The sequence below is a fragment of the Tyto alba genome, unplaced genomic scaffold (assembly GCF_018691265.1).
Source record: "Tyto alba isolate M040663 unplaced genomic scaffold, T.alba_DEE_v4.0 Super-Scaffold_48, whole genome shotgun sequence".
NCBI lineage: Eukaryota > Metazoa > Chordata > Aves > Strigiformes > Tytonidae > Tyto > Tyto alba.
The window spans coordinates 17,148,874-17,161,289 of NW_024881324.1; the positions used below are offsets into that span (position 1 = coordinate 17,148,874).

The window sequence follows — 12,416 nt, forward strand, 5'->3', positions numbered from 1 at the left end:
TGCCTAAGGGGAAATTTAGTTTGCTAAATGAAAAACCTGTCCCTGAACTGCAGCCAGGGTATACTCCTAAATATATTTTTCAAGTTCATATTTTTAAGTATGGCAGCATTCCTTTTACTAAAGTACTTTATAAGCTAATCATAACTTGGGCAGGATAATTTATTTTTTCCCTGATCTCACTGTGAGTGTTTTCATTCTGGCTAAAACTTTCTACACTAAAAGGAAAATAAGATCACCTGTGGAAATGTGAAATACAGTATATGTGTGGATTCTCACTATGGAAAATTCTACCTGAGCTGGTTAAAACTGAGTGCTAAGTCAGTCTCATAATAGAAACTGTTAGATAGCCTTAGCTGTTTAACTTAATGTTGCCTGTGGTTTCTGTGATACAAGGTAAATGCTAGTGCACAAGTTGTCAGCATCTGAATGGTATACTCTAGCATCAGTTATTTTGCTGAAGATATGATGATTTCAGCTACCTGAAAAATTGGTTTTTTGTTTAGCATGAAAGAGTGCATATATGCTTCTTCCTTGCGTCGCTGAAGTGTAAATGTCTGTATGCACAAGGCAGTGGAGTTTGTGAGTTACAGTGTTAATTTTGAGATTTTGTGTGATCTTACTGACAGACTTTGCATTCTACTAAAACACAATGTTTTGAGATGCGTGTGGACATCAAAATATGTAAGCATAAAAGAAATCTGCAGTACTTGAAACATTGTCATGTTACAATGCCATCATTAGAACATGCTTTTTTTTCTCAAGGTTGCAATGATTTAGTTTGGATTTTTTTTTTCTGTTGATTGCAGCAGATTCTATTGAGTATGAAAGTAAGTGAAAAACAAGAGTGTGAAAGTATTTTCTATGCATTTTATAACATTAGAAGATAAAACAGTTCTATTATAGAGAGAATGTGAAACTGTTTTAGAAAATGACAGCTCTTCAATTCAATTTTATCCACTTGACACAACAGAGCAAATACACTAAATTTTATTTTGCTGATTTCCTCTACAACATCACTTCAGAAATAATAATTCTTTCTGTGAGCAGATCTAGGTTTTATTTATATATATTCTAGGTTTTTTTAAAAGTGAGGTGTATATATGGATGATGGAGAAGGGAAAAAATTTTGATAGGCAAATAAATCCCATTTACTTGAACAACTAACAACAGTTCGACATTATTTAAAACCATTTAACTTATTCATGGTGAGTCATTAGTTCAGTGAAACTTTGTGTTGGAATTTATTTAAAGGTTCTGAAATTTTAGTCCTCTAACACATCACTCTTCCTAAAACATTGTTGCTTTTCTCACTAGTACAAATATATGTATTTTAGCATACATTTGTACTACATCTGCATGCAGTTTCATCATGTCTTCTAATATCAGCAAAGCCTTGTTTGATGAGGTTTGGAGTAGGAAACAAAGATAATGGGCCTCTGTCTGTTAGAATTTCTTTGTTTTTCATGAGATCTTAAAAGCAAGGTTGTGATTATTAGTCTCTCACAGCACTTTTAAAAGAACATGGGGATAAAAATCTGGAAGAATAACATCTAATTTGCTTGCATCCTGTCTGCTGGTGCACAATTTATACTGTATGTTTCTGTATGGTGCTATTCGTTCATTTATCCGTCAGAAACAGCAGCAGAGAGGAAGCTAGTGTTCGCTGTGCTGAAGGAAGCTGAGCTATATCCCCCTCATAACTGTCAGTGAAGGAACAATTGTGATTGTCTCAAACAAGGTGTTCTTTTGTCCTGGTTGTTACCAGGCATCTGTGAACAGCTGTGTAACTGAGTGACAAAACTCAAAGGCAGTGGCATATAAATAAAGAAAGCGTAGTTTGGTGAGATGCCAAGGCCACACGTTTCACGCAGACCCTGCTATAGGCATAGTGAAAGCTTTTCTCCCTCTCACACTTTTGATGATCAGATTACTTCTGTTTAGGTATCTCAAATGTGAAACATTTGAATAGGAAAATATTGTTGAAAATTTTTTTTTAAAATATATCAGTCTACTGAGTGTAATTATTGTTTCATATTCTCTTAATTATATTTTGCCACCTTGGTTCTCAGAGGAGTTGTTGCGTAGCAAGGATGCTTTTTTGAGGTGGGCGGGGATGGAAGAAGTTCCTCATTTTTAGTGTTAAGAAAGGGGAGAACCAACAAACAACTTCTGTGAAGATAAAAACTTTTCAAATTGGCATTGTGCAAAACCCACAAAACCAGATAACCTTAAATTTCAGGACTTTAAGCGCTGATTTAGAGAGCAACATTCTGTCTGCTACAAATCCTCCACATGTTTTCCATTAGATTTTGTTGTCCTAATCCCTTTTTAGTGGAAATGCTGTGGGGAAAACCTTTTCTCTTCTTTTTTCTTTTCTTTTTATTTTTCTTTTTTTTTTTTCAAACCTGGCAGCATGAGCTAAGTAACTTACATTTTTTTATTTTTCTCTCTTTCTGGGTGAGGAGAGGTAACTATGTTCAGTCATCATGTCCAAAGGGAAGCTGATAAGCATTTTTCCCTTAGAAAATGTTTCTCTGACTGTCAAAGTTTTAAGTAAGTTTTTGGGTTTTTTAGGGTAGGTTGGAAGTGTGGCCACCCGATGAGGCTTACCTTTATAGAATTGGCTTTGCTTATCCGTGCAGAAAATGATTCCTGTGAACAGTTGTACCAAGGTGGTTTGAAGGGTGAAAGCTTTGTTCATGACATGGTTTTTATTGTTTTGTGAAGAGAATGGTGGGAGCTCTTTCTGTAACTCTGAATCTTGTCTTTGAGAGATTCACAATGCTGAATTAGAAGTTTTGAGATGCAGGTAACTAGAAGTAATGCCCTTTTTCTGAAACCTTAGACAAGCAGAAAATATTGGCTTCATCCAGCTGATTGCAAAGCAGGGAATAAGCAGGCACATAGCAAAGCAGCTTGCCAGGTAATGGAGAAAATGTTTACTTGGAGACAAACTGTGCAACTTCAACTGAGTTTTTAAATGTTAGATAAGTGATTGAGAGCTCTGTAAGCAGCATGTCTTCTACAGTGACATACAATTAATGGTTTTCTGTGTTTTTAGGGGTGAAGCGAAAGTTGAATCCTTCTACATTGTCCTTTTTAACTATAAAAAGAACTTCTGTTTTGAAGTGTACAAAGGACAGAAGTCTCCTCATTTTACAAGACTGTGTTCCTCATTGTACACATCAGCCTGGGAACCTTTTCTAAGAGTAGCATGACAGATTTTTTTTTAATGCTGTTTAGTGTGTGTAATTGAATGGATCTAATAATGGCTTCACTTGCTTTGGAAAATCAGGAACAAAGGCAAAATTAGAGATGTAACCTGACCTTAGTGAACTGCTCAGGCATGTGGGACCTTGGGTGCCAGAATGCTAATCCTGATCTAATTTCCAGTGTGACTTTTGACTAAAGAAAGTTACTTTTAAGTTCTTGGAAATAAACAAACTGTAAATTTTCTGACTTGCAAAATGAAAATAAAAGGACTTCCTTTTTTTTCTGAGAGAGCTAAGTCAATTAACTTTGTTTCAGTCATTGTCATTGCCAAATATTTATTATAATATTAATGATTACTTTTATGTGCATTTTAATATGTGGAATATTGCTTCTTCATGGTTCCTGGATAGTGTGGGCTAGAGGCAATAAGTTTTCCATGGAGCTGTTGTCAACTGGGTATATTTTGTTTTTTCTCCTAGAAACCCAGCTCAGTTCGTATTGATCAACTGGATCGCGAACAGTTCAATCCTGATGTAATTACTTTCCCCATTATTGTCCACTTCGGGATACGACCTGCTCAACTCAGTTATGCTGGAGATCCTCAGTAAGATGCTTTTCCTTCCATCTTTCATTCTGAAAGTCATTACTGTTGCCATTTGTGGCTTAAATAGGGCTGGTTTATGTGCTTAATTGAGGCTGATACAAAGCTTAGTGCTTATGACATTTTACAAGAGCTTGTGTACATTAGAGAATATAAGGTATAACTTCTTTTTTTCTGGCATGATTCAGGGTCTGCTGAAATAAATGTGCATGTATGTGCAGTATGAAATTTCTCAACCTGAGAATAGATCTTCTAGGTCAGACCAGAGTTTCCTCAAGCTCCACGTTATTTATCCGAGAGGCCATTTGTGGGTTTTTAGAGAGAAAATAGTGTAACATGAAGGCATAGAGGGAGAAATACCCAGGCTTCCAAAGGTCTGTAGCATATGGACTTCTGAGCTAGAGGGTGTATTTAGATCATTTTGTTTAACAGCCCTGAATGGACCTTCCTTCTCTAAATTTCTCAAATCACTGTTTGAATCTTTTTATGCTACTGACAGGAAGAAGATTCCAGGTAATCACTTCCCCAGTAATATTGTGCATCATAAGAAAAAGGACTGACTTTTGCTTCAGAGCTGCTACTTGATCGCTTAATTAGATGTTCTTCAGGTCTTAAATCTAATAATGAAGAATATAGCAATCTTCTCTTTGCTTCCTTTATGACATTTATGTTTCTTGCACCCTGCCATATCCTACTTAGTTGTCCCTTTCTGTGCCTTGAAAGATTGTGTACATACTATTTCACAGTTTGGAAGCTGTTGCATCCGTGGTATTTTTCTCTGTAACTTTTATATCCTTACAGAGATTGGGAGGAATGTAGTGAAGGAGTGGAGAGGGAATCAGAACTACAGTCAGAGCAAAAACTACTGTTTCACTGTGGATTCATGTAGTGGCATAAAAGTGATTGCTGCATTTTGTTCACAATCCTTTTCTTAATTTTTGACAATTTCAGGGAACACTTCCGATGATGTAGAGATCTGTTTTCTGAATGATGACAGACACTATAGAACCCATGTCTTGTGCATGTGTAGTAAAGGTTGTCTTTTTCCTCGTACATTTTCCTCCAGTGTCTTTTAAGGATGTTGAATTTCACCTGCAGTGTTGAGACCCAGACACTCATATGGGCATGTATGACAGACATTTTCTTCTACAACTGCTTGCTGAGAATTTTAGATTTAATAATGGTGGGAAGAGTGAGTGCTTATCCAGATAGTAATATATTTTCCTTTGGCTTTGAGCATGATTTTTAATCCTCCTCATCTTTTAGTTTTCTTATCCATTAAAAAGAAAATAACTAGACCAAAGAATTGAGAACCACCTCTATTCTGATGCTGAATTTCTTAATATTTCTAAAATTCTAGTACCTTGCATTGGAAGCAGTATAAAGATACAAAAAATATTCTTCCCATACTCTTTTATTTTAACTTTCTTTAAAATTTCTGTGGCTTTTTTTTTTTTTTTCCCCAGAACTGCTTACAGAATTTAGGTGTGCTTCTTTTTACCAAAGTAACAAAGCAGTTTTTGTGAAAGACCTCTGTGGTGCCATCGTAAACCTTAGGCTTAACTCTGGTATATGTCTGAAATAAGAAATACCCAAAAAAGATTTTCCTCTGGTATGTCTTTTCTTTATGAGGTTTTAATACAGAATTTTTGTTATTGTAATCTCTTTATTAATTCTCAAACTTAACTTCAATAACAGAGCTTGTTCCACCCATATTAATACTAGTAATAAAACATACATTGTAGATCATTGTTTCAGGTTCTTGGTTTTGGGTTGAAACCTCCTCACCACATTTATTTTATTTCTGGTTGATTGATTTGTTCATTAACTCATTTTTCTTCGGATAGGGATTTATCAGAAATAGATGTGCTATTCTGCAGATTGCAGAAATTCGGAGAAGAGAGCATAGGAATAATCTATGGATTGATGATTTCAGATGTGTTTATAGACACAAAAAATATCAGCATGTCTAGAGTATACATTCAGGAACGCTGCAGAGAAATAGCTATGGAAAAAATGCCAGTAAGAGGAGATCAGTTTGTGTGTCTGTGAATGTGGGGTGCTCAGAAGATTATGGAATAGTAAAAGAGCTACTACTTCATTTACTGCTTTGCCGTTAATGTGGTAGCTTCCTACTACCACTGCTCTAAGTTGGTGCTGAGAAGGATCTTCTTTTATAATGTAAATATAAAAGAAAATAAATTACTTGAGTAAACTTCTTCCTTCTGTCCTCTAATTCCCTGCTTCCTTTTAGAAGTCTGGTTTTATGGGTTTTCTTGAGAAAACTCTACAGAGGTGATACTATTTTGAAGATAGCATTCTTTCCTAAGGACACAAGGTCCATGTCATGATTCTCTTGGTTGCCCTTCCCATGGTAAGTTTTGAACTTGTTGGTCAGTTGCAGCTGAATATAACAGTGGGATGTCTACAAATGGAGTAAGTTCTTACAAGTTTTATGAAAATCCATGCTAGATCGCAGGGGGACTCCAACCAAGGAAAACGTTCTGTGTAATTAGACAGTCACAAAATAAGAAAAGGCTAGACAACTGGAGAAAACCAAAAACCTTAAGTGTATGTTAACCACAGAGAAAACTTGACTTGCTGTTTCTGTTCAACACAAACCCATAGGGAATGAAACTTTCATTTCACTGTTCACATGATGACTTCACGTTGCACATGATTTGTAGAGCTCTTCCTCGTGTGCTTCACTGAAATGTTTCAACCAGTGTAAGGACAGACGCTTCTTGGGAAAGGTTACTACTGCTTTTTCAGTGAGCGATAGGTAAACCCTGTGAAGAAGAGAGAGTTTTCACTGGTCTGAATTGAGATGTCATGCTGCAGGCAAGTCTTCTCAGCCTGTGGAGATGGCCCTTTGGAGAGGATAGGAGGTTATCTGAGACCTGAGTTGTGCCCTGAGCTTTGCTCTTCACCTCACACTGCACACTAATGCCTCCTCTCTGCTGCTGTGTGCACCCTGCTGGAACAACTGCAGAGAGACTGTCACCTCTCTTGGAAAATGCATTGAGATTTTTTTTCTGGAGCAAAAAGACACCTCCAGTCAATCTTTGTGTATATGGGTGCATTATTAGCGGCTGGTGTGTTCTTAGGACAATGGTGAGAGACTTCTGTTGTATCAACCAAAATATTTGTTTTCTGTTTTTTTTTTTTTTTTGTTCAGATACCAAAAGCTATGGAAGAGTTATGTGAAGCTGCGTCACCTGCTGGCTAATAGTCCTAAAGTCAAACAGGCTGATAAACAGAAATTATCACAGAGAGAGGTATGTTGAGCCTTCCTATAACTGATAATTGAACACGGTAATTCAGTGGGGAATAAAGTCATATGACAACCCTGTTTATGGAAACAATAGAAATTCTTCACAAAATAATTTTTTTTCAGGCTGTTAACACTGATTTTATTTTTACCTTTGCTTGTTAGTGAATGGATTTTTTTCCCTTTTTCAGCTGTCAAGCTACTACGAGTTTTTTATCCAGTTGTAGAAATCATCATTCTAGAACCACAACTTCTTTATAGCCGTTGCCATTAATGGTTTCAAGAATTAGCATAGAGAAGGACTTTTTATTTCAGAGTGCACTTTTAACTGGCTCATAATTTTAAACATTTATCTTCTGAGATAAAAACTGCCACACTTGTGCATGGTTTTAAGCCGTAATTTATTAGTCAGTCTTAGTGACATTCTTTAAGATCTTTGAGTTGAAATCATCTGGTGGTTGTTATTTTCAGTAATCTTTAATGACAAATGAGATATTTGTTGAATTTTTGTCTTTTCTCTCTTTTTTTTTTTCCCTGAAATGATGAGCAATAAGCATTGCCTAAGTGCAGATGCTCAACCAATTGGGAATTAAAATCAGAAAAATAAAGTCACCTAAATATAGACTGAAGCAGCCTGCTCTCAGGTATCTATTTTTTTAGGATCTTGGACTGAAGCTTTGAATGTCTGGTGCATGTCTACCAGGCACTCTTAATTGGACAACTTACATAAAGAATACATAGAGGAGAAATTAACTATTTTTGTACTGGATGGAATTTAATTAAGTGGTGTTGTGTTTTTATTTATTGATTAGAAACCCTTATGATTCATAGAATCATAGAATATCCTGAGTTGGAAAGGACCCATGAGAATCAGAGTCAAATTCTCGAGTCTTTCCCAGTTTGCTAATTGTGTAGCTTTGGTTGCAGTAAATGTTTGACACATTTGACATTGCACCTGATTTTTATTATTACTGAAAAGCATAGTATGCTGTTGCATGAGCAAGAGTCTTAGTTAACATTTTATTTATGCTGGTACTACATAAGCCCTGAGCTTCCTTACTTGTAAATGGAAAAAAACCACAATATTGTGACTTGACTGTGCCACAGCTATAAGGAAAAAAAATTTTTGTCTCTACATGAGGTGATTTTGTGATTTTGTTTGCTACAGCTTTCTACACTCAGAGCAAGTAGAAGGGAAGGCGTTTGTTTTATGGGGATCTTTTTATTAGGGGCTAATGGATGACTTATTTGTAAAATTGTAGTGGATTGGATATAGCGTCATGATTATGTTTTGATTCAAAAGATAAAATGCTCATTCGATATTTATCAGTTACTGTGTGGTGTGCTGATTTTTCTTTCTAGACCATATTATCTAGGATAATGAGTTTATGAAGTAGTTTGCCATTAGAGAAGCATGCAGGACTGAAACAGAGGCTTTATTTGAGGATAACCTATGCATTTTGCCAGTGGAGGTGTCAGTAACTTGGAAGGAGCTGTAGGACTGCACCTGACTGGTACACGGGCTTTTAAAGATTATGAATCATATATTATGAGTAATATTGGAGTGCTCCTGAACCAGTCAGCCTGAAAGTACAGCTAGGTCCCGCAAACACTGTAGTGCCTGTCTCACATAACACCCAGTGACACAGCCTTGAAATGCAAATTTAGTCAATGCACAAGGGGTGCAGCGTTGTAAGTGTCTCTGTTCCCTCTGTCATCCATCATTCACTGCTATGGAATTGTATGATGTTATTATTTGTGACAAGGTCGTGCCTGGGGGCTTTGTTCCTCTAACCTAACTTTGAGCGTTTACAGCAGGTGCATAAATTGGAACCTGAAGGCTCACTTTGAAGTCAATGGAAAGAGAAATGCATTTTTTTGAAGCCTTTTATCCCTCTTCATTGAATATAAAAGGAGCCAAGGCTAACTAGCCTCCTACCCTAGACGCCTCAGTATTGAGACGTCTGAGGTTTGATGAATCTATGTCTGGATAGATGTGCCTCTTAGAACCACTCTGAGTCTCTGCAGAACAGAAGACAGAGCCTGTTCCTGCCCAAGGATGCTCACAGGCTTCAGACTGGAAGCTGGGAAGAGACAGCTTTGAGCAAGTGCCCTGTAATGAAAAGGAGGAGGAGAGGGAGGATGGGTTGCAGCTTTGAAAAGTTTCATATTCTGTAGAAGGGAAGAGCACTGAGGGAGTCTTTACCTTTAGTGCATGCTGTGTGGGGAGCTTGTATACCCCACAGCTTTTGTAGTATTGGAACCAGGACATCCTGATGGAGGGATGATATATTTCAGCTGGTTTTCTTTCATTCAATTTTTACAGAAAATATTGTCTTTCAATGATTCTGTCAGAATCTTAATGATTCTGTCCCTTTCATGGTTTCTAGAGACAAATAAACTCTTCACACAATAACAGACAGCCAGTGGTCAAGGCAAAACAGATTATTGTTTTTTTAATTTTCTGATTGAAATAATATTGGTAGATTTCATCATAATAGGCTTCAGGGCTAGTGAATGCTGACCCCTTTCCCAGTACTGATTGTGTTGAACAGGAACTATTATGAAGTAGCTGGCATCACAGAACAAAGCCTTTCTTTCACTCAGTCTGTTTTGTTCCTGCTGAATGCTTTAATCCAGGGCTACCCATGGTGATGGACTTGAATTAAGAGGTTGTTTTCACACAGGGGTCAAGAAGGTGTTTTCATTATAAGGACCTAAACTTGCTTACTTGTGTATCATCTTGGATGTATGAATTAGACTGGTTTGTTCTGTTATTTGCAGTAAAAAACATATTCACCTCTGTTCTGTTCTTGGTCTACTAAAATCCTCTGTCTACACTGTACTCCAGCATGTCCTCTACAGTTGGTGGCAGGCAGTTAGCAGATTCAGACTGGTCTTAGAAACTGCTTACCAAAAGCAAACCTTAAATGGGCATTGTGAACACTCATGTGTGCATTGATACTGTTGTGATGTAGAACTGTTCTCTCCCTGTCTAGGAAGCACTGCAGAAAATTCGTCAGAAGAACACAATGAGACGTGAAGTGACTGTTGAGTTAAGTAGCCAGGGATTCTGGAAAACAGGGATACGCTCTGATGTCTGCCAGGTGACTAAGCCACAGAGATGTCTATGATGTATTTTCTTGATAGCTGCCATTTACCTCTTGCAAGGGTTTGCTGTGATTCTAGGCTGAAGAGCCAAATGGAAATGAACACCTTTGCCTCAATAAGCTCTGTTGATTTAGGGAACTATTCTAGTGTCCTGTCCACCTCCTCCATGCACACAAAAAGTTACTTTAAAATGTTAGTTTTCTTGCCACTGGTTGATTAGCACAAGTGAGGGGGGGTAGGAACGGCCAGTTTGAGGCTAGAGGTTAGCCAAATGTTGAGTCTAGTGTGGAACTCCAAGAGCTTCTTCATCCATCAATTGGGTTGATTTTAGATATTTTTATTTTAATACATTTTTTTAGATATTTTTTAAAAACAAATTTTACTGTGAAGTGTGAAGAAATATGTTTTTGCCTGAAAGAAGATAAAGAAAAAAAACCACCACAAACAACTTCTGGATTAGAACAGGTGGCCCTCGGTATGAAAATATGTTTCATATGCTCTGTTTCATACACATGACACCTTCAAGGTACAGTTCTCCACTAGATCCTATTCTGAAGCAGTTGTCAGTGACTAGCTTTGTGATACGTTAATAAGTTCAGCTTTTATATAATATTATATTAGTAAAATTCAAGTAGTTATATCAGACAATTAAATATACTAGAGGTATACTTGCACCATTTTTTTTAGCTGCTGTTTTGGAGATGTTATTTAAGAATGTCCTGGGTTGAGTGAGTGGTGGAGTTTTTTTGGTAGCAGGGGAGGGGGCTATAGGGGCAGCCCCCTGTGAGAAGCTTCCCGAAGCTCCCCCAGCTCCAAGTCAGATCCACTTCTGTTTGGAAACTGAGCCAACCAGGTACGCCTCTGCGATAACGTATTTAAGAAGGGACGTGGTGACGGGCAGCAGGACTTGTGAGGAGGAGTTGCTGCAGCTGCATGAACACCAAGGTCAGTGGAGGAACGAAGGAAGAAAGGAGAGGGGAGGTGTGCCAGAGCAGAGACCACCCTGTATCCTGTGGTGAGACGGCAGGGTGGACCCCCCCCGCCACCCATAAAGATCTATGATGGAGCAGACTCTGATTTATGGCCTGTGAGGGGTTTCACATGGATGAGTAAGAGGTGACAGTGCCCAAAGAAGGCCGGGATCTTATGGGAAGAAGCAACTCCCACTATTGTAGTTCAGCACTGGGAGGATTGCAGCATGCAGGGGTGTCCCATGCTGGAGCAGCTCGGGAAGGGCTGCAGCCCATGGGAAGGACTCCAGTTGGAGGAAGTTAGTGACCCATGACGGAGCAGTGTGGGGAACACTGCGGCCCATGGGAGGAACTCATGTCGGAGGAAGTTTGTGGACTGTCTCCTGTGAGAGGGGGACCACGATGGAGCAGGGGGAAGAAGTTCCAGAAACTCCCCCCACCGAAGATAAAGAAAATGGCAGCACTGCCTGCACCCCCCATTCCCTGCCCCTGCGCCACTGGGGGAGGAGGTAGAGATATCGGGAGCAGAGCTGAGCCCGGGAAGAAGGGAGGGGTGGGGGGAAGGTGTTCTCAAGATGTGGCAATGCTTCTCACTGTCCTACTCTGTTACGTGTTGTTAGTGCCTGTAATAAATGTATGTTCTTTTTTTCTTCCCATAATGAGTCTGCCTTTTGCTCATGATCATAAAAGGGGATTTTTCCACATCCCAGTCCTATCTCTAACCCCAAGCCTGGCTCTCTGTCCCTTCTCATTGCCAGAAGAGAAGGGAGAGAGAGCCGCTGTGTGGTGGTTGGCTGCCAACGAGGCCCAAACCATGACAAAGAATTAAATGCTTACAGTTTAATATTGACTTAACAGTATAAAATATAAACTTTGGGGGTTGCTCAGCAAAGGTATAGGTAGAAATCCCATTGTTATCTTAAAAGTCTGGTAAGGCCAAAGGGGAAATTCTAATGGGAGGTAAATGCTAATAACTAAAATTGCTTTTCTTCTGTCTGAAACATTTCTTGTGATTCTATTATTGCTTCTGAAGTCTAAGATAGATAATAGTGGAACAATATCTTCTCACATAGCTGAGGAAAATTACAGCACTTTTCTAATTTGTTGTGAACTATATCTATTTTTACAGGTTAAGTAAACAGTGTGAATTTCTAATTTAGGAACTTTGAAACAGTTCTGTATTATTCGTAACGTATTCTGTGATTCATCTCTTAAAGTCTTCTTGGATATTCCTGTCTTGTTTTGCTGT

At 38.3% G+C, this 12,416-nt stretch overlaps 1 protein-coding gene across 3 annotated transcripts in view; it reads left to right on the forward strand.

Moving 5' to 3' along the window:
• Positions 1-12,416, forward strand: part of DROSHA (drosha ribonuclease III) — a 74,592-nt gene that overhangs the window by 27,922 nt on the left and 34,254 nt on the right. For all 3 annotated transcript variants that reach the window (XM_042806766.1, XM_032991916.2, XM_032991917.2), the window contains 3 exons: positions 3,693-3,817; positions 6,993-7,092; positions 10,085-10,192. In XM_042806766.1, the coding sequence (XP_042662700.1) occupies positions 3,693-3,817; positions 6,993-7,092; positions 10,085-10,192 (333 nt within the window). The remainder of the gene's footprint in view (positions 1-3,692; positions 3,818-6,992; positions 7,093-10,084; positions 10,193-12,416) is intronic.